The 27,974-nt window shown below is 39.7% G+C and overlaps 3 protein-coding genes across 9 annotated transcripts; 2 read left to right on the top strand and 1 right to left on the bottom strand.

Moving 5' to 3' along the window:
* The first annotated feature begins 8,526 nt into the window (after nucleotides 1-8,526).
* Nucleotides 8,527-12,660, top strand: pex16 (peroxisomal biogenesis factor 16). Of its 4 annotated transcripts, none has more exons than XM_031569483.1 (11): nucleotides 8,527-8,779; nucleotides 9,056-9,091; nucleotides 9,240-9,316; nucleotides 9,651-9,784; nucleotides 9,876-9,976; nucleotides 10,073-10,156; nucleotides 10,336-10,485; nucleotides 10,655-10,727; nucleotides 10,803-10,922; nucleotides 11,171-11,235; nucleotides 11,319-12,660. In XM_031569483.1, exons 1-11 carry the CDS (start codon nucleotides 8,653-8,655, stop codon nucleotides 11,375-11,377), a joined length of 1,026 nt encoding a protein of 341 aa, XP_031425343.1. In that variant the 5' UTR covers nucleotides 8,527-8,652; the 3' UTR covers nucleotides 11,378-12,660. The 4 variants fall into 4 exon arrangements, with proteins under 4 accessions (XP_031425343.1, XP_031425341.1, XP_031425344.1 ...); XM_031569481.1 differs by having other exon boundaries at nucleotides 10,073-10,162; XM_031569484.2 differs by having other exon boundaries at nucleotides 8,528-8,779; nucleotides 10,076-10,156.
* Nucleotides 12,661-12,893: 233 nt separating this feature from the next.
* si:ch211-71n6.4 (para-nitrobenzyl esterase) lies at nucleotides 12,894-17,741 on the top strand. The gene is made up of 9 exons (XM_012830681.3): nucleotides 12,894-13,073; nucleotides 13,549-14,249; nucleotides 14,568-14,675; nucleotides 14,810-15,006; nucleotides 15,394-15,593; nucleotides 15,698-15,756; nucleotides 15,927-16,094; nucleotides 16,248-16,466; nucleotides 16,644-17,741. The coding sequence occupies exons 2-9, from the start codon at nucleotides 13,556-13,558 to the stop codon at nucleotides 16,784-16,786; spliced, it is 1,788 nt and encodes a 595-aa protein (XP_012686135.1). The 5' UTR covers nucleotides 12,894-13,073; nucleotides 13,549-13,555; the 3' UTR covers nucleotides 16,787-17,741.
* arfgap2 (ADP-ribosylation factor GTPase activating protein 2) lies at nucleotides 17,733-27,701 on the bottom strand. 4 transcript variants are annotated; one of them, XM_012830693.3, is made up of 17 exons: nucleotides 27,586-27,701; nucleotides 26,124-26,242; nucleotides 25,923-25,995; nucleotides 25,662-25,793; nucleotides 23,852-23,932; nucleotides 23,566-23,680; nucleotides 23,396-23,449; nucleotides 22,647-22,691; nucleotides 21,942-21,994; nucleotides 21,570-21,706; nucleotides 20,890-21,021; nucleotides 20,648-20,776; nucleotides 20,402-20,554; nucleotides 20,072-20,198; nucleotides 19,885-19,975; nucleotides 19,571-19,695; nucleotides 17,733-19,279 (listed from the first exon to the last, which is right to left on the bottom strand). In XM_012830693.3, exons 1-17 carry the CDS (start codon nucleotides 27,655-27,657, stop codon nucleotides 19,259-19,261), a joined length of 1,659 nt encoding a protein of 552 aa, XP_012686147.2. In that variant the 5' UTR covers nucleotides 27,658-27,701; the 3' UTR covers nucleotides 17,733-19,258. The 4 variants fall into 4 exon arrangements, with proteins under 4 accessions (XP_012686147.2, XP_012686149.2, XP_012686150.2 ...); XM_012830695.3 differs by having other exon boundaries at nucleotides 19,571-19,692; XM_012830696.3 differs by lacking the exon at nucleotides 22,647-22,691.
* Nucleotides 27,702-27,974: the final 273 nt, after the last annotated feature.

Here is a 27,974-nt window from a genome sequence, read left to right as displayed (position 1 = left end):
AACCTCAGGGCAAGCTGAACTCTACATCTCACTGGAAGGGTTGAGTGGGGAGAGAGCATGGGAGAAGGAAACACAGCACAAAAGAACAAGTGCAGTGGGAAGAAATAATGCTGAGAGAGAGAGAGAGAGAGAGAGAGAGAGAGAGAGAGAGAGTTCCGTCCTAAATGGCTTGCTGGAGGAAAGCAATATATTATCCACCATGCAGCTGTGAGTGGGGAGCAGAGGAATGCAATGAGACCCTATGATTCTTTCAGCAGCTGAGCTATTAACACACACGAATGCATGAACACACACACATAAATCATGAGTACACAGACTCAAACCAATATCTCCATTTTAATACAACATGCAAAATAAAACACACAGAGGAAAGGATTTGTCTTGCAATGTATATAAAGAACTCCGGTCTATTTCCTACGGCTGTCATTTCCAGACCAAGCCACTATTTTCAGTGGACAACCACCATGCCAAGAAGCTCCTGAAAAGGCCATCTGCCAATATTCACATCACAACACCAGCACTATTGAATCATCATGACTAAACAGCAGCACCATCATACCCATTCAATTCCATGAATCTTAGACATCTTTTTTTTTAATCAAAAAAGACAAATAACAACTTATCACACTGCAGTATGCATTTTGTGGCAGAACCAATGAATTAACTGACAACATCTGAGTTTACACAGATATAATAAAGTTTTATTGATTCCTGAAAATCCACTTTAATGAGGAACATTATCCAATTACAGGCCACTCATTCTTCCAACTGAAGTGCTTCTGTGTGGTATAGTGCCTTTTCAGACTTTCACATGGGCTGGCTACAAGATTCCTTTGTTCCTAAACAGACTGAAAATGTCAGAGCAAGTGAACAAACAACAGACTGTTCCTACGACACTTTGATTAATAACAACAAAGGGTCACACTGCCACCTAACAAAGAGGCCAACTCTGACATACACTGTCACACCTCCTGATGTTTGCCCCCACAAAACTGCTAGCTCAAACTGACTTCGCATCAGTGCTTCAGAGTAGAGCTGCACAATAACTAAAGTACTGGACCCAGGGGAGAACACCGGCTCAACCTTTTCCAAGACTATAGGTGCTTATGGGGATCTTATTGCCTGAAAACAATTTGAAGCCTGTGCCAATACTCCTTCAAAAGCTTACTACAGGCGCCGCTGACCTTAGACCGTAAAGGTAGCTGGAGGTAACATCAGACAAAGAGAATGAAATGTTTAAGTAGTATCCTAAACTAAGGGAAGTATTGTGACAATTCCATTTTGTTTCTTTGTATGGTCATGTGGGTGGTTTGGGTGGAAATGATCTCCTCCTCCAAGGGTAAGTTCATACAAATATAGCAAATTTAATAGATAATAAGGAACACAAATATGAAGGCTGTAGGTGATAGTGACATCCATTTGCAAGACACAATCTCACATTTCTAGCATTATCACCACCAGACATTTGAGCCTTTTCTCTCCCCTACTCACCAAGAAATGGTGAATGGTAATATCATAATAACATGCAAAATAGTGTTTAGTGTGTTTTCAGGTTTTCACTAAGACCACATGCTAAAAGGAAGACTAATCTCTGATATGTATCAGAAGTAGCACAGGGCTGATTGTGATGTCTATTGTTGCTGGGCAATTACAAAGGAATAATTATTAGAACTATGTGTAGAAAGGCACGCACATCTTTTGCTCCCACAACTCTTTTTCCCAACTGTATGCACAAAGCACAAACTTAGCCTTGGGTCTGTCAGAATGAAATGGTCACGTCTACATTTGAAAAAAAATAGCCATTAAACTAAACTGCTTTGCACATAGACTTGCAGAGGCTATTGTCAAGAGACAATATTTTAAAAGCCTGCATATTTTAAATGTAATTATTGGGTCATACAGTGCTGGAGGAGCTGTGGAGGAACACAGTGCTAGGTCATTCATCAGTTTTCATGTTGTATCTGAGTAACTTTGCTCCAAATACTTTTCATATTTCAGAGAACATCTGCGTCTTATCCTGACATAATTTCTGATGCTCAGAATGCAAATGTTGACTTCGTAGCCACAACATGCTGCCATTTTACTACTGGACAACATTTTGACCAAAGAGTGCTGCCTTTACTTCCATCAGATGATGATATTACAGTCAGCCTAATATGAAGTAACTTAATAGACAGGAATATATTCCGCAGGGGGGCCCATCTTTTGAAATGTATTAAGTCCTAAAAACCATAAAGACCTCCACATATGACACTGGCTATACTGCCAGTTAAAGCTCAATCAAGTTACCAGTCTGAAGTGTCTCAGTGACCTATCCTGCTAACATTACCCTTGCTCTCTCTTGCTTTCTGCACTTCAGAAGAAACTCCCTCACAAACACTTATAGAGAGATATTCCAGACAGAGGGGTGGACACAGGAATTCATCTAAAAGGGTGACATGAACAACTGTCTTACTGAGAGAGATTGTTCATCTTTTGAGTACTGCTATAGCCAGGGGAGAGATCTAGGGAGCATAATTGGTCAAAAGTCTGGCTCAAGAAGAGTCTTGAACAAAGCATAATCTTTACACTGTGTGTAGATTTCACATGAAAGAATAATGGAAAAATACAGTGACAAGTACACATCACTCATTCACCACATCATGACCTCCATTGTTAATATTGACTATTTGTAAGCTTTAGATTGCCTGGTCAGGTTACCTCCCACTGATTCTGTTGAGTTTGTTCCTTATTTGTTCCTGAAAACGTGATACTGATTCTAAAATACTTGCAACACCATGACATCTACCTGTCTCTCCCTCTAGATGTTTATTCTTATTATGAAACTGTCATTGATTTGAAGATAACACCATTCAACTAGGGGTTCCAATATAAAACCTTCACAGTCACAAGAGACCAGAAACACAAATAAAAACACATTGATCTATGTTGCCAAGATCACACAAGTGTCACAGGGTGTTTGCATGACCTTATCAAGTTAGTGTTTGTACAGCTGCTCTGGGGTAAATGTTTGTCTAAAGAGAAGGAAAATCTCAAATGTTGGTGTCAAGAGAAGGAAATCCAAAGTGTTTGATTATGTGGTGTCTGTGGACAGGGTTATATTATAGCTAGTCTAGTCTAGAGAACTACAGAACTCAGTCAGCCCCTCTAGGATCTTGTGAGGGTTTGTTGTGACTGTTGCAGCCAAAAGTGACTGAATTTGCTGTGGGAATTCTCAAACATTGCGGTTAAATTGCAGTAATTTTGAGTTACATCAAATCAATATTGCACAATTGCATAACTTTGTGTTTTATTAGTGGAAATAAGAGAACCCTTGAATTTGCGTGAATTGTGAAAATGCAAGATCGCTATATCCGGGAGAGACAGATGGGCTTAGGCCTAAACTTCCCTTTGGTTAAATGTGTGACCCATGGTCTCTGCCGATGATCTCTGACCAATCATACAATAGGCTGATACAAAAAGACTCATCAGATCATTTGTCCTCTTGTTCCTCATGATAGAACACAAAAACAAAATTGATCAGTTTTGAATGGTTTAATATTTAGTGTTTGTCATCAAATCCCGCTTACTGTTTGAATGCATTTGTTTACATTTGTCTGGCCCATAAATTCAAAACATGACCTGAAACAAAGGAACAAGGTGCAAGTATGCTAATGTAAAAACATAATTTGCGTCTCCCTTTAGAATTGCCTTCCCTTTAGAATTGTATAGCTCTGAAATAATTTTTTTTACACTGAAAACAGTATATTGTACCTGAATATTCAGCTCTCATGTAAAACAGTTCCCCAGATATTAACATGTGAAATTGTGTATATAAGTATTCAAGCATTTTAATGCTTTCAGCCCAATTAAAATGTTCATGAGCTACATTACTTTCTGAAATAAGATTATGCATGTTTCAATGTAGTATTGCAATAGTTTGAATTCCATTATGCATAGTATACTTCTATAGAAGATAGAAGAGTTCATAGTTCAAGTTGTTTTATGCCTCACTTGATTGACAAAAGGTGTTTTTTAAACTGAAATAGATCCAATTTAACACCCCCTTTCCTTGATTAGGTATATCAGAACTAAATGAATGTAAAACATAATACAAATTGTATTATGAGCCATCTGAAGGTGTCTGAATACAGCCCAATGTACTTATGTAACTGATTACAGTTTAGCTGCATGGCTCAGGTCTGGTTTAATCAGCTAATTATTTCATGTTCATAAATGCTAACTGGAGTGAATTACAGGCAGCCTGTTTGTCTTCCTTAAACTGCCTTAGAATTACAGTGTATATCACGCCCCAAATGCCTGACTGTTGGAGGGAAAGAAAAAGAGAGAAAAAAGACTTAACAGTTGGATCCTGTCTACTTGTGTCAAACTATAAATGAAGTCTTTTCTCTGCAGCCCATCTCTCTGGATGGGTCTTTCTCTCCAAGCCATCTTCTCTGCATCCAGGCCCAGCTGTAGGTGTGCTGGCTTTCATTACAGCATGATTGGCCAGGTATGTGTGTGGGCACTTTCATTACCGTGAGATTGGTTTTTCGGACGCACGTCACACACGCGCACAGCATGGCCTGAGGTGGAAATGCATGTCTGAGGCTGTCCTAAAGATGTGACATGCTTTTCCATCTCCATTTCCCATGTGAAATAGAATCAGCAGCAGATCAACAACACCTCTATATGCATAGAATGTCAGTCAGAGGGGAAAGCCGACGCTAACAAGAACTAGCAGCTACAGAAGAAGGGGCTCAAGCATTGAATTCAGCTCCTTAAACTGAGTCTGCAGGACAGCCAGGCCATGGAAGAGTAGTGAAACCAATTTAGAAATTAAATAGTGTTTTTACACAATTCTCATATATCCAGAGATGGATTTAGAATAGATTAAACCCATTTTCTGGCCATGAATATTCATGATTCCACATATTTAGACTGCATTTAATAATTAAGTATGAGACATACAATTAAGATTACTGTCCATCAGAATCTTCCCTGGTGAACCGGGTGGCGTCAAATGTATTTTTTTTTGTCCTGTGGGGGCTGAACTGGAAACTTTCTGTAAGCTATTCAAAACTTGTTAAAAGGTTATTCATCTAAATTCGTCTAACTAAGCAATCATTTAATAGCAAATTAAATCTATTATTAATGGTCACATAAAACTACAGAATATATTAACATTTTACTTCTCAAACAAGGCAGTGGAATAACACTGAGGTGTGTTTCAGTGTGTGTGCACAAGCGTGCGTGTGTGTGTATGTGTGTGTGTGTGTGTGTGTGTGTGTGTGTGTGTATGTATGTGTGTCTTGTGTAGTGGAGCATTCAATAAAGTGAGATGCCCAGATAGATGCTGGATCTTTCTATTGACTGTGGAGTCAGGTGTTAAGTCCCAGGAGAGTTCAAGTCATTCAGACCCTAGATGGAAGAAAAGTCCTATCACCACTTCATGACTTTGTGCTTTTTTTAACTCACCATTCACTGGGTTGATAAAGTGTCAGTGGACACTGAGGAAGACGGGAGTAGACAGAAACAGAGAGACAAAAAGACAGACAGTAAGGGAATGAGAGAGACAGCGAGTAAGTGAGGGATAAAAAAAGAGAGGGAGCCAGGAAATAAGATAAAGTCTACTTCCCTTCAATCTATCCATGAGGCTAGAGATGACAAAAGGATACTTTCCTCCCATCATAACCTTCAGTCATGTCTGACAGATGACCTAAACAGAGTGCTTGTGGGACTGAGATGTCATCAACCTGCTATCTTCAATAACAGACTTTATCCTTCATCTTTAAATCTGCAAGCCCCAGGCAAACAGATCAACTCCCTAGCGACACCCCTTTCTTTTGGCACAAAGAGGGTCTCTGTTTTCAAAAATTGCCTCCTTCAATAGCAAAGTGAATTATCTATATTTATCCCACAAATGCTTTTCATGAGATGTTTGCTTCTTCCATGGAAAGAGAACCAAAATCATACTTCAAAAAGGATCAATCCTGCAGAACACTAGATTTTGTCTCAGGTTTTGGTCTCGTCAGTCTTCGACAACCTTATCAGATTTAGTAAATGACAGCCACTCAGGCCAGGCAGACGGTTCCATTATCATTAAAACTTGGTGAAATGGCAGTGTCTTCATAAAGACAGGAGTAAATAACACAAAAGAATAACAATGCCTGTTGCATCCAAAGGGTATGGTTACCAAACCACATATTATGCTAATGTAGCTTGGAACAAACTGCTATCACAACAAACATGATTATGCTATGGTGACTACAATTGGAAGTATTTTGCCACACACCTCCATAAACAGCCTTTTCTGTATCCGCATCCCATATCTTTCTTGCAAAGCAAAACGGTGGTAGTCCATTTTAGGAAGATAAGTTTTCCAGCAGGTAGTTCAGTTCTGTAGGTGACTGTCTTCCATTCTGCTCACTACAGACATCCTGTGAGTACTGAACATAAAAATAAATATTTTTTTGCAATCAATATGACTATTTTGGTGATACACAGGTCAGGATCTTGTATTTCAATGGTAAGAATTGTCTCTTGAAGCTAGTTTTCACTAGCATTTCCCAGTTTAACTAATAAAATACTGAAGGGGAAAACGGCTGCATAATTCAGATTGGCCCAAAGAACATAACTTTATTGGTATCTGAACTTACAAAGTGAAAACAACATTACACACATTGCCTGTCCAAAACCCATTCAGACCTTTGAATAGTAATTTAGTCTATATTCTATTTCCTTGCCTTACTTGAGGTTTTGAAGTAATACAAAGACTCTCGTAACTCCTTGCAAAATAGACTACTTCAACCTTTTTCTTGGTAGAACCCTCAAAAAGACAACTGAATAAAAAACAAACTTTTTCGGGGAATATACTATCAACTTGATACAAAAGATTTCCACTTTTTCGGATAGAAAAAATCATTTACATCCTCTGATCTACCTGATACGTCAAGGCCACCTTAAGTGGAGAGCCCCTCGCCGAAAACTGTTGGAATAACGAACCAACCTACTAATATTTGTTCTGAATAAAAGAGACTGCAGCATCCCTTGAGACCAATTAGCCAATTGTAATTGGGTCAATTAGCCAAAACACCTGAAACACTGCCTCACCATAGCACCTAAGACAACATTCTTTAATAATGTGAATTCAGGTGTAATCACTTTATAATCCATTCTGTTTGACACATTAAAGCTGTGTGGAGAGATTCTGTAGAGACCTACATCTATACAGGAAGGCTATAGCCTATGGTAGACCCAGTATAGTTTGTACAATTTTTGCTTTACTGAAAACGTCATTTTTCATATGATATTTCTTTTTCTTGTCTACTAAAAAAGTAATGATCAATAATATCAATTAGTCCAATTTTCAAAAGTTAGCTCATAAACACAAGGAGTACATTTGTTCCAGATGTACAGGGTACATTTGGAATAGCACCATGGGACAGTTGAAAAACTCACCCGTAATGCTGGAAAGCATTACCAATTTATATCAAAAGTTACCATTCAACAAAAACATTTTATTTAATTTCCAATTTTTCGCCAATTTCTTTTTTGTTAACAACTGCTACAATAGATAATTGGTCATTCACACATAAACACGCAACAAACACCTTACATATTTCTAAAAATGCCTAATATCTTTATATCCTTCATGTTAGAATATACCAATTATCAGTAGACAAATATTAAAAATATACAAATGTGTTTTAATTTGTCTTCACAAATATTATCTGCATACCACTGTTTTGTAGTATGATTAATTTGTAAACGTATAGGCCTAACACCATTTGAGATAATAGGATTTTACTGTATGGGTACAGTTGGTCCAGTGTGTTCTAACTGTACATGGCTGACCACCTTGCATGATTGCCAAGATACAACGATAACATTGAAAGCCACCTAGTCTTGAAATGTTAAATTTGTGATAGCATAGATTAAAGATCACTAAATTGCACAGTATTATAAGGTGAAGGAGCTATTCATGTGAAAGGGAGAATCATAATCATGCAAAAAGACTTGGGCTGCTATCTTCAGACTGGAGACTGGTTCCTAAGCATGTGCAGAGCAAACATTTGCAGATCAGGCTTGCCCCGAGTGTAATAAGTTATGTAAGGTGTTCCAACTTCCCTTGAATTTGGTTTTGTTTATTTCTCTGTTATAATTCTTCATTAATAGTGCACAATTAGGCTAGTCTATGCACATTAAACCTCAAGACCCATTGTATTAATTGTATATGGATCTGGAGAACTGGGATTTTAGCATTATGTCTAAAAACAGTTGGAATAGCCTATGTACTTTACCTGCTATGTAGATATTATTTCACTATATTTTCCTCTATGCATTTTGTGCTTTTCTGTTTTGTGTTGTTATCACTGAATTCATTATTGAACCGCAATAATCCATCGTTCTGTGCCTCCATGGATTTGAGAGTGTTCGCCGAAGAGGAGGGAGATGGAGATCTGCTTCATCGGTAGAGCGTAGCTAGACCGCCTCTGGTGGTGGAACTTCAAAACGCATGGACTTGTTGTACAGAATCCGGAAGCACTTCTAGAGTCACAGGAAGGGTATATTCTCAAGGAAGTACAATTGACGTTGCTGGGTTTCGTGTGTGCGATTTTTTCAAATGGATTATATCATGACTAGAGAATAAGTAAGCAAGTCGTTAGCAAAATGTCTAGACTATATTTGGACAAGCTGATCCGTCTTTATGAACGGTACCAACAATATGTCACTAAGAACCCTGCCGCCACTGCGAAACTGGAAAGCACAGTTCGAACACTGTCTTACCTGATTGCAGGTTAGTGAGAAAGAAGTTTAGAAGTTAAATGTTTCTGTTTACATGATGCTTGTTGGCCCATTTTAAATATGTCTTGTGTCATTACAAAGAATGTGTTTTTAGGTGACTACTTTATCTAATCATATAATTTGGATGTTTTATCATCGAACTTGAAGTATATCTTCAAGTACTGTAGCATAAAAGATGGGAAATAACTGTCTCCTTTCAGGGTGACGTTGTAGCTCTGTGGGTTCTAGATCGAGTGACTTAGTTGTAAATCTTTCTTTGCCATTGCAGGGCGGTTTGCAGACTCCCATGAGCTATCAGAGTTAGGTAAGGTCACTAGTCCATTTCTGCAAGGATTCCGTTGTGCATTGTAAAAGAGCATGATTAAAAGATTTGCTTACACAATCATGATGCAACCTGATGCATTTGTTTGTGTAACCATCAATATTATTAATGCCACCATATTTGTTCCCAGTGTACTCTGCATCCAACCTGTTAGTTCTACTGAATGATGGAATTCTGAGAAAGGGACTATGCCGAAATTTGCCTATGGTGAGTTAGTAGGTTGAAGGTTAATTGTTCTATGAGAAGTGATGCATGAAGTGAGACTCGATTTCATTCAGACTCTTACGTTGATAAGAAACTCTCATGAATTTCTGAAATTCTGTAAATTGTAAAAGGTAAAAAACTGGGCCGGGGTACAATATTTATAGGCATTATATCATTCATGTTTATTCTATGTAAGCAAATGTTCAAAATGGCTGAAACACATGATCAACTCTAATATAAAGCATTAGGAAACAGAGTGTTTAGATACAGTCTCTTTCACTCTGCATTTTAATTTGACCATGGATGTTAGCCTAAAATATTTATTATAATACTTCAGTCCCTATCTCAACGACGGCTCCTGACCTGGCTGTCGGTTCTTGAGTATGTGGAGGTCTTCACGGAGATGGGTGCCACCAAACTCTGGGGAGAAGGGGGGCGCTGGCTGGTCATTGTTCTCATTCAAATCGCCAAGTAAGGACACTGCAGTGAAAGTAACAAAACATCTTTGCAACAGTGTCCGGTTTGTTCCATGAATGTCTGTTTTTACCTCCCTACATTTCAGAGCTATCTTACGCTTCCTGTTAATGTTCTGGTATAAATCAGGAATACAGACATCGCCTCCCATTATTCCTTTGGACAGAGACTCAGACTTGTGCAAAAGAGGTTGGTAGGCAAACAGGATTATGTTTTTGACTTAATTGGCTACTGTCATTGGATATAAATTGTACTGATACAGTAACAAATGTCATCATCCATTCATAGAAGAAGAAGATGATGAAGAGGACTTTGGGAATGATCAATTCTATGTGGGTCAGCGTACTGGGCGAGTGATCCGGACATTAAGTACGAGTAAGATCTCATTCCCATTGAGTTTGACTACATTAATTACGTTTAATTCCTTTTCCTTCTCAAAATAATGCACATCTTATTTCATGCATTCCCAGCAACTTATTTCACCATAACAACTTTTTTTTCTGTGACAATTTAATCATTCCCTTCACCATCCCTACCCGTCCCCTCAGCTCCGCCTATGCATGCTCGTGTATGGGGAGCTCCTCAGAAAGAGTGGATGAGCTGCCAAGTGAAGGAGGAGCTGAACCCCAGGCCCACCCCTCTAGGTCTGCAGCAGAGTCTAGCAGAGACCCTGTACATCGGACGGCCACTAGTGCACTGTATCCTGCCCTACTATAAATAGCCAAGCATCCATTCCATTCATTTGAATGAAAGTTATTTTCTTGTTCCCTTTGGTGGCTGAGAGTATGTTGTTGTCCTTATTTGTCCTCTGTCTCCGTATGTGACTTTCTGAGATTTCCTATTTGTCCTTAATGCTGTCTGTCTCAGTGCTCTGCCTGGGAGCGTGCGGCAGACGCTCATGGAAGCCATGGCTCATCTCTGGAATTCTAGAGATAACGAGGTGAGGTTTTAAAAGTAATTTGTTCTGCATAACTTTTATACACTGGTTATGTGCTAATGGCTGGACTGTCTACAGTTTTAGTTTATTAAATGACATGAAGACACTGAACCGGAGGGAACGGGCAGAGCTGAGAAGAAGAGCTTTTCTCCTGCTCTATTACTTGCTGCGCTCACCATTCTACGACAGATACTCAGAGTAAGTTCTCCAATTACGTGTCGCACGTTCATCATAGGCAACTGTTAACACAACTTGTGTTATTACATTTACATTTACATTTAGTCATTTAGCAGACGCTTTTGTCCAAAGCGACGTACAAGGGAGAGATGTCTGTTATTATGTCTCTCTCCATTGTTTTGTAAAGTTACCATGTGAATGCAGAAGGCTATATACATGGGATTCATTGGTAGTAGAAGTAATATGTTGAGCATTCTGTCATTTTACAGGACGAAGATTTTATTTTTGCTGAGATTTCTGGCAGATTATATTCCTGGAGTTGGTCTGATTACACGTAAGTAAAACATAGCCCTGCAGAAAGAGATGTCATATTGCCATGCACACAACTGCTTCTTATGTCCAATTTTCCCCGAACAGGTCCTCTGATAGACTACCTTCCCACTTGGCAGAAGATCTATTTTTACAACTGGGGCTGAAGGTAGTGGAGATGAAGGCCTGCTCACATATGGACTGGGATAGCCCTAAGCAGATTGCTGCTGAGACACACAAAGTCTCCATCACCACACAGTACCTGTGCCAGATCATCGTTTGTTTCTTTCTCTATGGACTCTCCAATGAGTGTAGGATGTAGGCGTTGGCTTTTTCAAAGCACCTGTGTGGGGATGAGTGCATAAAGCAGGCACATTCTTTTATGTGTTTGTTTGGTCACACAGGATGATGGTCCCTAACATTTGCTTCTGATTTAATTATGTTTTTTTAAACAGTTTACCAGTGCAAAATGTGAATGTATTTTATAATTGTCCTGCAACAGATTTATCTACAAAACGAATCATAATCACGGACATTGGATTAAAATGTCTGTATCGATACAAATTAAAAATAGCTAATTATTAATAAATCTTGTCATTTTGAATGAACTAATCACTCTGTTTACCCTTTCTGGCCTTATTTTGTGGTACCTTGTTGTTCACATCATCTCAGTGTGAGTACTTTCACCTGGAAAGATGGCTTTAATTGTCATTGCCCTGTGAATGCATCAAATTAACTGAATTCCACTGTCTTGTCTCTGTTTCTACTGTCTCCTGTGTAAATATGAAATAAATAGCCAAGCACTAAAACAGCATCATTATGTAAGAAGGGAGGTTTATCAAAAATGAAATAAAGATATGCTACTTAGGAAGTACATTTAACTTCAGTCAGTATTTACTCAAAGTATACAAAAACAAATCAAAGCACCTGTGGGGATGAGTGCATAAAGCAGACACATTATTGTATGTGTTTGTTTGGTCACATAGGATGATCGTCCCTAACATTTGCTTCTGATTTAATTATGTTTTTTTTAAACAGTTTACCAGTGCAAAATGTGAATGTATTTTATAATTGTCCTGCAACAGATTTATCTACAAAACGAATCATAATCACGGACATTAGATTAAAATGTCTGTATCGATACAAATTAAAAAAAGCTAATTATTAATAAATCTTGTAATTTTGAATGAACTAATCACTCTGTTTACCCTTTCTGGCCTTATTTTATGGTACCTTGTTGTTCACATCATCTCAGTGTGAGTACTTTCACCTGGAAAGATGGCTTTAATTGTCATTGCCCTGTGAATGCATCAAATTAACTGAATTCCACTGTCTTGTCTCTGTTTCTACTGTCTCCTGTGTAAATATGAAATAAATAGCCAAGCACTAAAACAGCATCATTATGTAAGATGGGAGGTTTATGAAAAATGAAATAAAGACATGCTAGGAAGTACATTTAACTGTCAGTATTTACTCAAAGTATACTAAACCAAATCGTGAATCTCCTGTTCTTACCTTTTATGGTTAAGGAATCAGCTGTTCTGTAAACATTAGAAGGACAAATTTGAACATTATTATTAAAAATCCCCCTGAAATATAGGAGGCATCCGCAATTTTATACCAATGTCAAATTTGTTGGTTCTAACATCGATCCCAGCAATAAACATGTCTATTTCTTGTAACATTACTTTGCGGTCATGCATAAAAAATGCGTGGTTGTGTAATAGACAAAGTTTCACAGAAGTGGTGTGCCTTTAAATTATTTCCCAAGTAGGCTACTACGCAGGTCAGACATTTTTCTAAGGGAATGTTGTTGACATAACTGATATGCTGTTTTCATGTGATATTTGACGAAATTATATGGTGAGTAACCCATATTTCTGAGGGATTAATTTGTTACTCATTTAGTATTATTGTAGTCATTACAGTTTTGTTTTTTTTTGTGCTACTTTCCAATTTACCACACATTCACCTCAATCCTGCGAACTATGGTGCAACTTTATCTCAGTCCTGCATATGCCTTCCCTTCTAGCTAGCTGGTTCGCGAATTTCTGTGAAGTATTTTTCATTGCTTGAAACTGTGCCTATATTTAGCGATGGGTAAAATATGAATACATATAAATGTAAACTACATAGTTTGTACATCTTTATGTCTCCTCTGTGGAAGTAACAGGATAGAGGAAAATGTAACAGTAGCCTACAGACTACATTTCCGTTTTAGCTTCGTCCTGCTGTGAATTTGTTTTCTTCCTAGCGTATCAGAAAAAAAATCCCCATTTCTTTGCCAAACTAGTCACATTTCCATTCTATTTCCATTTTACAAACTGTATTATCATAGAGTGAAGATGAGTGAAGACGTATTTGAAGTTCCAGAGGGGAATGAGTACCGTTATCTGGTACAGGAAGAGGGAGAAGAGGAGATCCAGTACTGTAGAAGGCACTATGTCAGCCCTTTCCTTGTAGTCTCACGAAAATGCATGTTCCTGATCACACTTGGAGTAGCCTTTCTGCTCACATTGGCTGGCTACCTAGCCTATTTGGCCCAGACTTTACCCCGTGGCCTGGTAGAGGTGAATACAGAGTGCGGCTGGCTGCGTGGGCGTTGGAAGGATGAAGCTTTCTCTTTTAAAGGCATCCCATATGCAGCACCACCACTTGGCAAAAGGCGTTGGCAACCACCGGCTGACCTCCAAGAGGAGGGCTTATGTTGGAGTGGGGTCAAAGATGCCACACGTTTCCGTAGTTTCTGCGCCCAGGTGAGGCCTCTGAACAAGGAAGGTCAGGTCATGGGGCAGGAGGACTGCCTCCACTTGAGTGTGTGGACACCCAGTCTCACCCCACCTACCCCTCTGCCTGTCATGGTGTGGATTCATGGTGGATACCTGCACATGCTAAGTGGTCAGGAGAAAGGCTACTCTCCCACAGAGGAGCTAGCTGCCCGAACGCAAGCTGTTTATGTGAGTTTGAACTACAGACTCAATGCGTTTGGCTTCATGGCCCTTGAGATGCTCAGAGAAGGCTCCCCCTACAACACTTCAGGTTAGTCAATTGTGGCTTATGATGCCTCTCCATAACCATCCAACCAGTTGCAGACTGAATAATCGACCACAGAGCTTCTTTTGAGGAGTCTGTACATCTAAGTAAAAGTGTCTTCTAACCTTTTCATTCATGCTCCTATCTAACAAATAACATATCAGTCTGTATAAGATATGAAACAACTGCCAATCACTAAATCATGGTCAATATTTAGACACTCTGCGGAAAAATATGTCTGATAAGGGCTTCTTTTACTCCTCCTAGACATTCTCATTATCAGGTTTTTGTGTTCTCTGACTGAGTGCTTTCATACTGTCACAGGGAACTACGGCTTCATGGATCAGATTGCAGCACTGAAATGGGTTCAAAGAAACATTCACGTGTTTGGAGGAGACCCAGGGAAAGTCACCATATTTGGCCAAAGCTCAGGTTAAAAAATGCACAGATTTTTAAGACAATACATTAACTGCAGAATATTTACATGCTACGAAGGTATGTATGGCTAGAGTTCTTATGACTTTTTAATGACAAATCTTTTACCATCCTGGCTGCAATGCCGATAGGTGGCACTTCGGTGTGGGCTCTTATGGTGTCACCGTCAGCTAAGGGCCTCTTCCATCGTGCAATTGACATGAGTGGCTCATATGTGCTTAATGCCCCACTGGAGTCAGCAGAAAAGGACAACTTGGAGTTCCTGACGAAGACAGGATGCAAAGATGCAGACTGTCTGAGAGGATTAACTATAAGTCAGATTCTCAAGGTGAGAACGTTGAGAAATTAGTCTCACTCATGAATGTTGATCTGATTGAATTCTAATGACAGTATCTAGAACTTAAAATAACACTAGTACACATACAAATTGTATGGAAGCTGTTTTTTTTAAGTGTTGAACATTAACCATTCCCAGGTAAACTTGCAGTGCAGTCTGTGTTATCAAGTAGAACTCCTGTTGACATGGGTCACATGGAAATGTGTTGCTGTTTCTAATCAGTAGCATGAAATAAGCTCTCTACTTCAGACAACATATAATTTACTAATATAATATTTCCATCAATCTGACCTGTATGGCTTTTTAATAAGGCTGATGTTTTGAAAGTGACATGCAATTTGTGAACAGGAAATACCCTCTTGTAACCTTTTCATGTAGGCTATCCCATGGCAGGAGTACCCATCCTGGGCAGCTGACGAGTTAACAGATCTTCCAGTCAAAGGGAATTTCATTGGTCCAGTTGCAGTTGTGGATGGTCACGTCATAACTGCCCCTCCCTTCAAGATTTGGCAGAGTGGCAGTGGCTTCAATGATGTTCCCTTTCTGGTTGGGACTACAGAGCAGGAGACAGATTTCAGGTACCTTTGCAGAAACGTGCTTCACCTATAGTTGTCTGTTAACCTATAATTTGTTGTCAGGATTCCTGAAAAATCTGATAATGCTGTTGTCTCCTTCAACACAGCCCTCCTTATGATAACATCAGTATGTGGACATGGGGAGATTACAGGTGGCATGTGACACGTAAGTGCTGTACTACTTCAGTTGCACACACTGATCTTCAGTATACTGTGACCTGCCAGCATTCCTCATTGATATCAATGCTCCTCATCAAAGTCAGATTGCGGTCAGTCCCAAAGAGTCCTTATTGCTTCATGCCTCTGTGTATTTGTGTGTTGTTGTTGCTCTTCTAGAGAAATTGACCCCATTTGGAGAAAACATCTCTGCCCAGGCCCTCAACCTATACCCCAGCTCTGCTCATTGCCCCACCTCAGACCGCTGTCCTGAGAGGCTATACACCACCATGGTGTCAGACATGAGGGTCACCTGTCCTAATAATGACATAACCAAGAGGGCCGCAGGTACATGGAGCAGTCACTAACTACAAAATAGATGCCAAATTAATGTTAATATGTTAATTAAAATGTCAACGATTCAAAGCATACACTTGAGGTATCAAGAACAGAAAAGGAGCATAACTCAATAAATTAATTCATACTTCTTTGGGTTTATAGAGACACTGAAGAGTCCTGTGTATCGCTACCTGGTGACCTACACGCCATCTCAACAAGCCAACATTTCTGGTTTTCCCTTCCACGCCCGTTTCTCTTTTCATATGTTGGACAGCTTGGCATTTTTCGGTGGACTGAAAGATTCTCTAGGGGTCCTAGCGCCATCAGACATAGCCTTTCAGGAAGTGGTTACTCAGTACTTCCTCCATTTTGCCAGAGAAGGTAAGCAAGATGGCACTGTAAAATATGTAAGTGTTATGTCATGGTTCAATGTAAGCTTGACATTTAGAATGTCATATTACCTTTTAACTGAACTGTTTTTCAATTAAAAAAACACACAGGCCTGAAGTAGATATTTTTCATTTAGATTTTTAAACTCTCCCTCTCTCACCTCCTTAGGCAAAATGCCTGAAGAATGGACAGAGTATCCCAGAGGCACCGCTCTGCTGGACCGAAACTTTTCTCTGGCTCAAAATCACTCTGCTGACCGCTGCAAATTATGGGAGGACTATGGCTTCTATCCTTATGCCTGGATCAACTGATTGAAGACCAAAGTATTTCTGAGGAAAGTTTATGATTTTGTACATTTGTTTCACCATTGTAATATGTTGTGAGAAAGTCAGTCAGGAAGTTACAATGAATGTCTTTGAGTGTGCTGGGGAGTAAGCCAATTGCTTGTTTGCACTAGGTTGGAAATTAAGTATAAGGAGTGACGGGTGACTGTTGATATGTATATAGAGAAGGATTAAGAAGGGATTATTCCTATTATTTCTATAATAGGTGTGTTTGCAAAGTAATTAAGTCAGTCCTGCTGACAATCTACATCTATGGTCATAGGTATACATTTTAAATCAAATTAAAATTATTTTAAAAATCAATGTTATATTCAAGAAACCACTGATTGGACTAGTTGTCCATCACATTTATGGGATTTTTAAATTTCATAGTGTATATATTTATATGGTGATGCCTTGTTTGTTGTGCACTTCGTATACCAGCTGATGAAAGGGTTCGACTCAATCATCGTACCGGCGGAAATTTGAAATAGAATCTAACCAAAGCTCTGAGCCTCCCGCAGCTGTGTCTACACTTCAGTCCCCCCTCAGATCCCCACTCTTACTTATGCTGTCTATTAGAGGTGGAATGGAAACAAGAAAAGTAGCCTTGGCCTCCCTTTGAGCAGAAAACAGGGGATGAAAGGTTTCCACTGAAGAGAAAAGATACATGAAAGAGTTGACTTGGTATTAGCATTTAGTTGACTCAAATCAAAGCAGGTCCTAATAATCCTATCTATTCTGTTTCTCAATGGTGAGGTCAGTGCAGGTTTGGCTTAACCAACTGTTGAATTACCACTTGAATATCCTGCTCATTAATTTGCTACCACTCAATGTTTTTGTATTTTTATACAGCTTTGTTGTGTTAAGATACCGTGGATTGCTTTCACTCATGTGTATAATGCTTACTCAGGTTACCAATAAACACGTGAAATTTTGTGGAGAAGGGTTTCAAACTTTATTGACACAAATCTTGCATTTGTTTGTTTTTTGTTTGATAGCTTACAATAAATATTTAAAATCTTTAAAGGGCAGTCTGAGAATTGTCAATTTGTTTTTAATCTGTGTGGCAGAAACAGACGGGCAGGTCTGTCTTGAACATTAGGAGAACTTTAAAACGTAAATACTTCCTTCCCCATTACAGTCAGGCAGAATCCAAAGAAAAATATAGATATATTAGTGGAAAGCAAAGAATAAAAACACCTTTCATTTTGAAAGCAGTAATTATTTTACATGCATAAAATAATCAGAGGACTTGTCATTGTCATTTTGTATTCTTCTATTTAAACTGTTTTTGTAAATGTGTGTGCTTGCTTGATGCAGAAAGTATATCTCCCAGTCAATAACTGGGGTGTAACACTAGTTAGTAATTCAGTCTGCATTATTTCACTTTCACTTATGTTAATGTGTGTGTGTGTGTGTGTGTGTGTGTGTGTAAGAGTTGCTCCAAGAAACAGAGCATTACAGTTGCATGAATACAAAGTGGTCTGATCCAGGGGGAATGAGTGTGTTTGCAATGACAATGCAGGTTATCTCCAGAACACAAGCTCTCCATCAGACCATGTAGCCCCATGTCTTTCATCCCACTAATCTCTGAAGCAAGACAGTGGACTCACCCTGAACAAGCAACACAACGTCCTCCTTACTAGGAAGGAAGGAAAAAAGACCACAAAGTACATTTAAAAAAAAAAAAAAAATTATAAGAGTCAGCACTAGTAGATTCTCCCAAGATATTCTCCATTCAATGACAATTGAGGCCAGTCATCAGCAAGGTATCATACTGCATCTCTTTAAATTACTGACCTGCCCCCCAATATTGATCACTGTAAATCCATAATTGCAATTTTTCACTTACCAAGATCACTGATGTACTATTCAACACTCTGGGATTATAGTCAGTCGTACCATTGAAATGGCAGATTGACAAACAGAAAATAAACTGGAAAATCTATAAATATGTGTAAATAACAAAAAAGTGGATTGCAGTTCCCTTTCCTAGTGAGTCATAGTGTAGTACTGCGCTGTCCATTAAGACCATGATACCATTTAAAAAACAATGAAAGAAACCCATGAGAACATGGTGCTGCTAAACAGAGGTTTGGTTATACATTTCTTACAGAACACTTAAAAAGGAAAAAAAAAAAAATGTTTGAAATAGAGACCAAAAATAAAAAGGGTAGTTGGGGGGCACGAGCTTAAAGGATGCGGATTGGTAAACATAAGTTTCCCACCTTACAGTGCTTCTTGCTGCAAAATAAAGTCTCCAAGAGAAAGGAAAATACTGTCTGAATGTCTGTTAATGTCTACAGGTCAGGATAGGCAGACTGGGGGGAAGAAATAGTCATCCCATGCCTGTTACTCTTTAATGGCTCTCGCTCCCTCTGTCTGAATGACAGCATCGTGGGGCCTTCAGCAGAAGTTCTCTCTCCTTTCAGCTCTTGGGGAGGGGGGGGGGGGGGTTCAGTAGGCTCCGTAACGATCCTGCAATAAAAATCACAGAATTGAGTTGCTTGAACATGATTTCAAGTATGGCACTCTCCAAGGGTTTCCTTGTCTCTACCTTAAAAGAGTCGGCTTTAATATTAAGAACCTTTAGCATAAGAGGACCTTAAAGGGAAAATTCGAGATTCTTCAACCTGTGCCCTTTTTCCCCCATCTTTTAGGGTCCGAACTTTTACTAATGACAATTAACGATCGAAATCGGTCCCTAGTAAAACTTCGGACCCAAAAAGATTGACACAATCACAAAGATGATCGACGATCCCGTCTCACCTGTATGGTGTTCATGACTCCATTGGCCAGAACAGCCATCTTTCCAGCAACAGTCTTTACACCCTGTTTAAACTGGGCAATGTCAGGTCCAGAGGGGAGCACACTGTCAAAGCCTGCTGCACCTGCTGAGGACACACACACACACACACACACACACACACACACACACACACACACACACACACACACACACACACACACACACACACACACACACACACACACACACACACACACACACACACGTACGTTGGTCCTGTGGGCATCGCTATGCTACACAGAAGGCTACCACAAATCCCATGAATCTGGCTCACCAGCTGGACGGGTACTCCCGTCCCCAAACAGCTCAGCCGAGCTGATGGAGGTGCTGCTGGACATGCCTTCCAGCCGTGTTTTGACTTCATACTGAAAGAGATAGATTTTACACATTAGGAAAATAAAACCACCTTTAATCTGCAGGAGACCCAAATCGTTTCATAACAGCAAACATCTTGGACAAACCTCAGCATTGGCCTCCCGTCCGAAGAACATGTCAGAGGAGATGGCCTTGGCATTGGCAAACTTCTCCCGGGCCTCACTGGATTCTGCCACTGGGGCAGCTGCCTCAGGCTTTCGTCTACTGGGCAACCTGGCAATGAGGCAATGTGCAGGATATTAAGGGTTCTCAAGCTTTCAAGTCTCACAAAATTCACTGTTGGTAAGGAGCAAGGTGTGCACCCCACCAAGGTTTGATTTTCCCCACATAGAGACCAATTATTCCCTACCTGTAATATAAGCAGCTGAGGATAAAAGTGTAAATGAATATAAGTGATGTAAATGTCATGGACAAACCTCTCTCCGATAGGTTGGATGCTGGATATGGTGACTTCACTCTCTTTTGGCTCCTCCTTCTCTAGAGCCCAGGAAGAGGTGAAAGAGGAGGCTGTGTCCGAGTCCCACCGTGAGGCGAATGAATCGCCCGCAGTGAAGGGGTTGTCTTTGTATCTTAGGGCACACAACAATTGATTACATTAGCATGTGAGCTAGTTTCTGAATACCTTCTTAGTCTGAACATCTACTCAGGTTTTTCAGGCGTACTTGGGAGGTCCAGAGGTGAACCCTGGCTCATCAAACATGTCAAGCTTGGAACGTGGAGAGGACTTTGCTCCAACCGGGGTCTCCTGCTCGATCACCTGCATGTCCGACATCACAGAATGGGACACCGCGCTGGACAACACAAAAGAGAAGAGGATGTTTTTTTTTTTTTTTATCAGTCACATATTCTCATAGACAAGAAGGTTTTTGGCATATTGTGTGGAGGGCGGCCCGTATGCTGCTACCTTCTGTGGCCAAAGCCCATGCCCAGCCTTTCCGCCTGCTCCTTCTTCTTTCCTCCCATGCTTTGGATTTTCTTCTCCTCCATTTTCCTGTCAATCTCCAGCTCCTTGTAGGCCAAGCGCATGGAGGCCACACTGCAGAGATGAATGGGGATGAGTCAGAACATTCTTTAAAAGTGCAAACGGCTCTATTGCTCAACATCAAATTAACTACGCACAGTGTTTGGGTATTACACACTGGCATTTCCAAAGTATTGTTCAGCCCATAACCAAGAGGATTTCCTCTGCATGGTTAGGCAGCACAGCAGGGCTGGTCTAGAGGACAGTGACAATCAACAGTGTGGGCATAGTTGCCTCATTGACTCATTCAACAAATAACATTCAACATGTTAAACACTGAACAAATCACTCCCTCCCTCAGTAATTCTGTTCGCACAGTTGTTTTGAAATCTCTAGGTTAATAGTCCTGCTTTACTTAAGATGGAAAAAAAGAAACTATCTGTGAGCATTTGTCTGTACTGGCACAATCCAGCACAATACGGTCACGTGATCAGTTTGGCCTAGCAGCCAAAAAGAACCAAATGAGCACTAATGTGACATCCTGTAGAAGAACCTTGTACTAGCAACATTTGTAGTACTACCTTTATCACATATAAAACTGTTAAGATGACAGCTTTACTTACATGGATTCGTCTGCCTGCTTCTTGGTCTCAGCAACTTGCTCCTCTCTCAGTTTTTCAGCTACCTGGGCTTGTTTCTCCACCTCTGTGAAGCTCTTGCTGCTCACCTTCTGGGCACCAAGGCCCTTCCTGGTTCCAAGCTGACAAAAACATTATTTCCAATAGAAAATGATCAACAATTTATAAGTACTGACAGGTCTACAGAAGAATTAGTCTATCATGATCAGCAAATACACTTCTCTACTACTGATGCAGATTTACTATGAGCTTAAGAGCAATTTTCCAACTAATGCGAAGTTAGCTTGACACCTAATGGCCAAAAGACTGCATAGTGCAATAGTAGCTTTGTCAGACATGAACAATACTGTGGCTTACCCCCTTCTTTGTTGTCGTGGGCTTCTTCTTTCCAATGATGGATGGCTTTAACTCTGTATATATAAAAAAAAAGGATGGATGATTTTACCTCTGTATGTAATTTTTTTTCCCCAATAATAATAATAAAATATATTACAACAACAACAAAAACACACCCTCTGTAATTGTGTACCTCACCCTAAACTAAAAGGTAATTTTCTCTTCAAAATGCCTAGAGGGAAACCTTGTACGCATTCATCGCATATTTGCTCTTTGCTCCAAACCACGTCATGGCTAAAGTATTATAGAGGTTCACTTCACAGGACTACTCATGACAGGTTGTCAGACAAGTCAAACAGGTGTCATCAATCAGGTAAAGTCTTTCAACACATCACATAAATACACAACACAACTGACACACAGCGCTGAGACACAGCACTCATTGACTTTGCCCCATGTTTGTATAGGGTAGTTACATTATGCAAAGTTACATTCCTATCTACACAAGGAATTCAGCATCAAAAAGGGAGACCCACTGAACCTCAATGGGCATCAAGCACTTTGATTAGGGCCTATATGCAAGGATGTTTATTTAGTACGGGCCAGGAACTGTGGGTCAAAGCAGGCAGGTAGCACTCAGGTGTAGTGTCAGTCAAGAGCAGAGCCATGCCACTGATATCTGGCCAGCCAATGAGCTGCAATAACAGGCTCAGATATTTCAATCACCTTTGGACTGGTGTGGCTCATCAGACGTCAAACGCATAGAGTCATCTACATGGTAAAACAAGACAACCAATTATACTTATGTGAACTAGTGAGTTGGGAATCTGTGTTATTGAGACTCAATGACTACTTGAGTTGATCAAAGGTCTCTTCTCTTAAAGGGATTCAGTATGGAGATAGCCCAGACCAAGTGCTGATATATATTTATATACACAGTTGTCAGCTGAAGACAGCATCTGTCAGTATGTATGGAGAATGGAAGTACATGACCGGGTAAAACAAGCGTACACTGCCGATCCATAAAGGCCAATTCACCTTCATCCATCCATGAGACAAGACAACACAAGTGATTTTATCAGGTGACCATATCACATAACGCCTTGAATTCACCCCAAGACAAAGACTAGAGAAATAAGTCTACATTTCCTTAGGGACATTCAGACTGGGGTCATACAACTGAACATGTTTTTCTTAAATCTCCAACCCGCAGCATCCGACATTCTAAAAGCAGGTGTCACATTTATCAATCTACTGTTCTAGATCATTTTTAACTGTTGTGTCTTGTCTCGTTAGATGAATGTGGACTGGTCTTCAGACTTTCCTATACTGGATCTATACATGTGGAGCTTGCCATACATCTGCAGCAAGTCAATATCTCTTTACAGTCTCTAGTTTTGTTCAAACAATAACCTTCCATTCTTTTAATTACCTTCATTTTGTGCTTTGTTCCAGGACTAGATGAAAACACTTACCCATAGTTGCTTTGAGATCTGTTAGACCATCAATGCTTGGACCAACGTCTGGTTCTTTAAAGAAATAAAAAATAAATAAATACAAATAATAATTTAAAAAAGCTGATTCCTCACGCTTGATTGAATGGCTCTCTATATTGTAATAAATGATAAAGGGCTGCTCGACTTACGGAGATTGGTTCTTTCTGGTTCTTTACAGCTCTCTTGGTCCAATGAGGAGCTGACTATGTCGGCTCCATTCTGCTCTGACAATGTAGGAGAGGCCATTTCCCAGGTATTTGTAGGCTGCAACAAACAAATACAAATTTACAGACTGTCTTTACTGCAAAACACAACCCAAAGCATTACCCTTCTAGTTTCATTATTATTCTGAAGCTACCACTGGGGTGCTTATGAAAGGTCTATTTTAACATTGAGGACTGTATTACTCCTACACATTCAAGTGTTTGTGTGTACCTGAGTATGTTCTTCAAAGAAATCAGCCTCTTTCTTTTCAGGAGCAGGAGTCTGCGTGCTCCCTGATGCATCAATCCACAGCTACAAAAAATGTAAACACAGGAATGTTGCATATGAACTGGTCTCGGAAATCCACAAGTGTTCAGAAAACAAACAGGGCCGTTCAGGGTTCAAGCCTAAAATAACTGCCTGTGTATAATTATGCAACCCGTTATCACTTAAACAGTTGTTAACATGTAGTACTGACATGAGGTGAAGTTTGCCCCTTGTTCAACAACTCATAAGGTCAAAGTCAGCCATGACTTGGAGCATCTCTTAAAGGGCACAATCATGTATGTTTGGGACTTAACAAATTTGTATTGATAGAATTTTCTTTTAGTAGGAAGTCGCTCATAGAACATGGGATCAAAATGACAAAGCGACAGGATTATTGCAACTTCCCCAACTACTAACCGCAGTTTATACATTAATTCTGTCAAATTGGTGAGTGCGGCCTATACATGGAAATTGATTTATTTATTTTTTTGCCCGGTATTAGTTATAAGTATAAAGCACGAATGAGTCTCTCGCTTGCTCTCTTTCTCCCCCTCTTTCACATTCAAATCCCATTAATGTAGTAGATAAAAACAACAATGGATAGATAAGAAACTTTCATTCTCACTCTTCCATAACGATAAAGTAACAGGTGCTGTGTACTCCCAATCCCATCAGTATTTAACAGGTTGCTACGGAGGGCAAACCCCGGGAAGATTTGTAATAAATGTGAGGTGTCCTGCCAGTTAAACCCGGCAATTAACCATCCTCACTCTCTCTAGCTTAGGGAACCATCTTAACAGTTGATCATTGATAACATGTGTAATATGAACTGATTTTAAATGTGAAGTATATATTAATTTGTATTAATACAAAGTAGCACAGGGATCCAGAGGGTTTCTCCCCCATCATAGCTTTTTAACCATCCTAGTTATCTCTAGCTTAGGGAACCATCTTAACAGTTGGCAGCTGCTAGCCTGTGTTAATATGAACCCATCAATACGTGTGAATATGAACTCCTGTTAACATGAAGCTGCACAGGCACCCTGAGGGTTTCTACCTTTTCCTTTCATAATTTTAAATTGAGAAGACTGTAACGTCAGCTAGAAAACTAGCTATCATTTCAAGCAAATGGTTTAGTGGTTGCGATTTCCACTGCAAGTATGTCAGAAGATTACCGTTTATGGTACTGGGTCGTCACTGTATCGATGAACGATTCGACATTTAGCATCCATCCCCCATGACACCATCACACTAAATAAAACGCTCAATGAATGATTTTCACTGTGAGTGGGCATGAGGTACGTGTGTGTATCGGCAGGGGGTGTAGTGTTTTTGCTTGAAATGTCCATCCCTGCGTCGTACAACATTTAAATGGCTAGTAGCCTTCACCACAACTACATTACATTTAGCTTTATGTGACACGATGATGTAACACTGAATAAACCGCGGTCAATACATAGGGCTTTTTGTTTCCTGTTGCATAAAATACTGTAGTTCAGTTTATATACGGTGCAGTTAATCGTTGGGCAAATAGAGTAACAGTGTTACCAATATAGCAAGAGAGTTCTAAAATATAACTGTCTGCTCAGGTTTCAACAAATGTATCCACATTTGTTCAGATAAAATGGGTTAAATTGTTGTGTCCTTTATGTATTCAACTCTCACAGCTTAAAAACTGAAAAACTGTGTGTGTCTGAAAAACTGAGCAAGCAAAATGCATTTTGATGCTACCAAGTTACTAGATGTTGGGAACAGGCTGGGATCGGACTCTTACCTCACTGCCATATTTTGAGAGTGCAGCATTGGACAGCTGACGAACCTTCTCTCGATACAACTGTGCGGCACGGCTGTTGTACTTGGCATTGGTGTCATTAGTGGTGCTGCCTTGTTGGCGGAAAAAAGCGTTCTGCGCCCAAAAACATTAATATAATTCAGCGTGAACAAAGTGACCATGCAAACAATAATGGCCCAGTAGATAGTAAAGTTTATTATATAAGTCCAGAGGGGTCTGAAACAAAGACGTGTGAATACTCACAGCATTGGCATTTCCTCCAACCTGCATACATCGTAGCTGAAACCAGTTCCAGTTGGAGTCCAGTTCAGTGGATCTGAAATTCACAATCCAACCACTTTTAAGGATATTGAGCTTTTGTCTTGATCATGATCAATTGGAATTGGAAAATGAAAACACTAAAATTACTAGTGCACGTGACGTTCAACCTAAGGGCAGCAGTACCTTATGAAGCTGAGATGGACTCCTAATGACCGGTGGATGCCAGAGCAGTCAATGCAAAGGAACACTCCATATGTAATACTTGCCCAACTTGGGTTTTTAGCAGCACAATCAAAACAGGCCTGAGTACAATTACAAGAGACACAAAAACTTAGACAGTGGTACAAAAACAGTTAATATATATTTGCTTATGCTACAACGTAACTTACACCCAAAGTTATACAAGCTATTTCTCGACAACTGTCCTCTCAAACTTGTTATTATTTACTTACGACAATCACAAAATTGAGTTTGCCTATTGGGAAGAATCAAATCTTAAGGCGATTTCGCAAAGTGTAAACAGAAGACCATTACGCTATGTCAACGTTGCACTAGCTAGCTTACATAACACATGAGACGATGCAACTTTGCTAAATAGCTAGTCAACAACCATTTTAATGTAAGCTCGTGATTGTGTAGCCCGCTAACATTTATGTTATCACAAATCAGTCCCGTGGGGAAAGCACAATTAAGCCAATCAACAGATTTGTGACACATTGTTAATATATTTAGCCTAGAGACAAATGTACAGTTAACGTTGGCATCCCAGTGTCAATGCTAGCCACCGCGTACGCACACTTTAGACGCTTTTTCGTGTTTTGCCGGTGAAGTTAGTTAGCTGTGGTTAAATTAAAAATGTCAACAATAGTTTTAATCTGTGTTACTTAACGTTAACTACCCAATTTAACCTTAGGAAAAAACACTTAACGATTCAGTTAACGTCACCGTCCATACGCTTACTGAGGTAACGTTAGCTAGCATTTTATGAGGAAATAGGAGGAATTCCAATTAAGATGACAAACAAACTTTAGATTGTTTCCTATGCAAACATGAGTGATCATTACTGACACATGAAGACACCATGAATCAAGCCACATATAGTGGCTAACGTTACACTGGCATCTAACGTTATCTACAAACGCTGGGATGACACATTTCTGGGTTGTAAATAATACGTTATTTACAGTGTGTACGTTAGATTACAACGTTGTGACATTTCGATGAATATGTATCTAGAGAACAAACCCCGCTGTCTTACTAACTCTAGTTAGCTATCGCTAAGTACCGTTGGCTAACAATACAGGCTTTACTTAAGGAAAGCATACGTGGCTCTGGCATAGCATTGGCATTCTCCCAGACACGGAGGAAGCTAACCTTGCTAGCTAGCTAACACAAGTACCACTATTCGCCCTGAAATAAACGGTGTAAATCAGTCTTTCAGGTTAGCCAACTGGCTAACTATCTACCTGAGCTATCGCCAACATCGGACGACTTAAGGCCCAGTCACATAGCGTAGCTAGCTAACGTAACCGGCTTGTTAAACTACCTTCATACTATACAGATAAACAAAACAAAAAGTCTATACATGGACGTTTGTATACACGGGAAACACACATTGTTGACAAACAAATCCATAGTACATTACCTTATTAGTTGCAATTGATCTCAATCTTTTAAAGATGGTGAGGATTTCGGTCTTATTGGGATCCGCCGCCATCTTGCCACCTCTTTACTAGAAGGAAGTAGGCTACGGAAGCCTGTGTAGGTCAAAGTATATGAACAGGTCTTCTCTGGTTTATCAGGGTCCAGTGTTTACGTCACACAAATCCCGTTTTTAATGCAGGGCCCTTATCCTCCAAATATTCCACGGCCAATAAGTGTCAACAGGTACACTTAGAAGCAACTGTCAAAAGAATAATGGGCATTTCATTCCTACTCTGTAAGGGAAAATAAAGCATCTTTGACTCCTCTGTAGACAAACATTTTAAGAAAGTTTTTTTTTTTAAATCTGGAAACAATTTTATCCAGTGTCTC

The sequence above is a fragment of the Clupea harengus genome, chromosome 6 (assembly GCF_900700415.2).
Source record: "Clupea harengus chromosome 6, Ch_v2.0.2, whole genome shotgun sequence".
NCBI lineage: Eukaryota > Metazoa > Chordata > Actinopteri > Clupeiformes > Clupeidae > Clupea > Clupea harengus.
The sequence above is the reverse complement of the archived record's forward strand: the minus strand, read 5'-3'. Positions and strand labels throughout refer to the sequence as shown.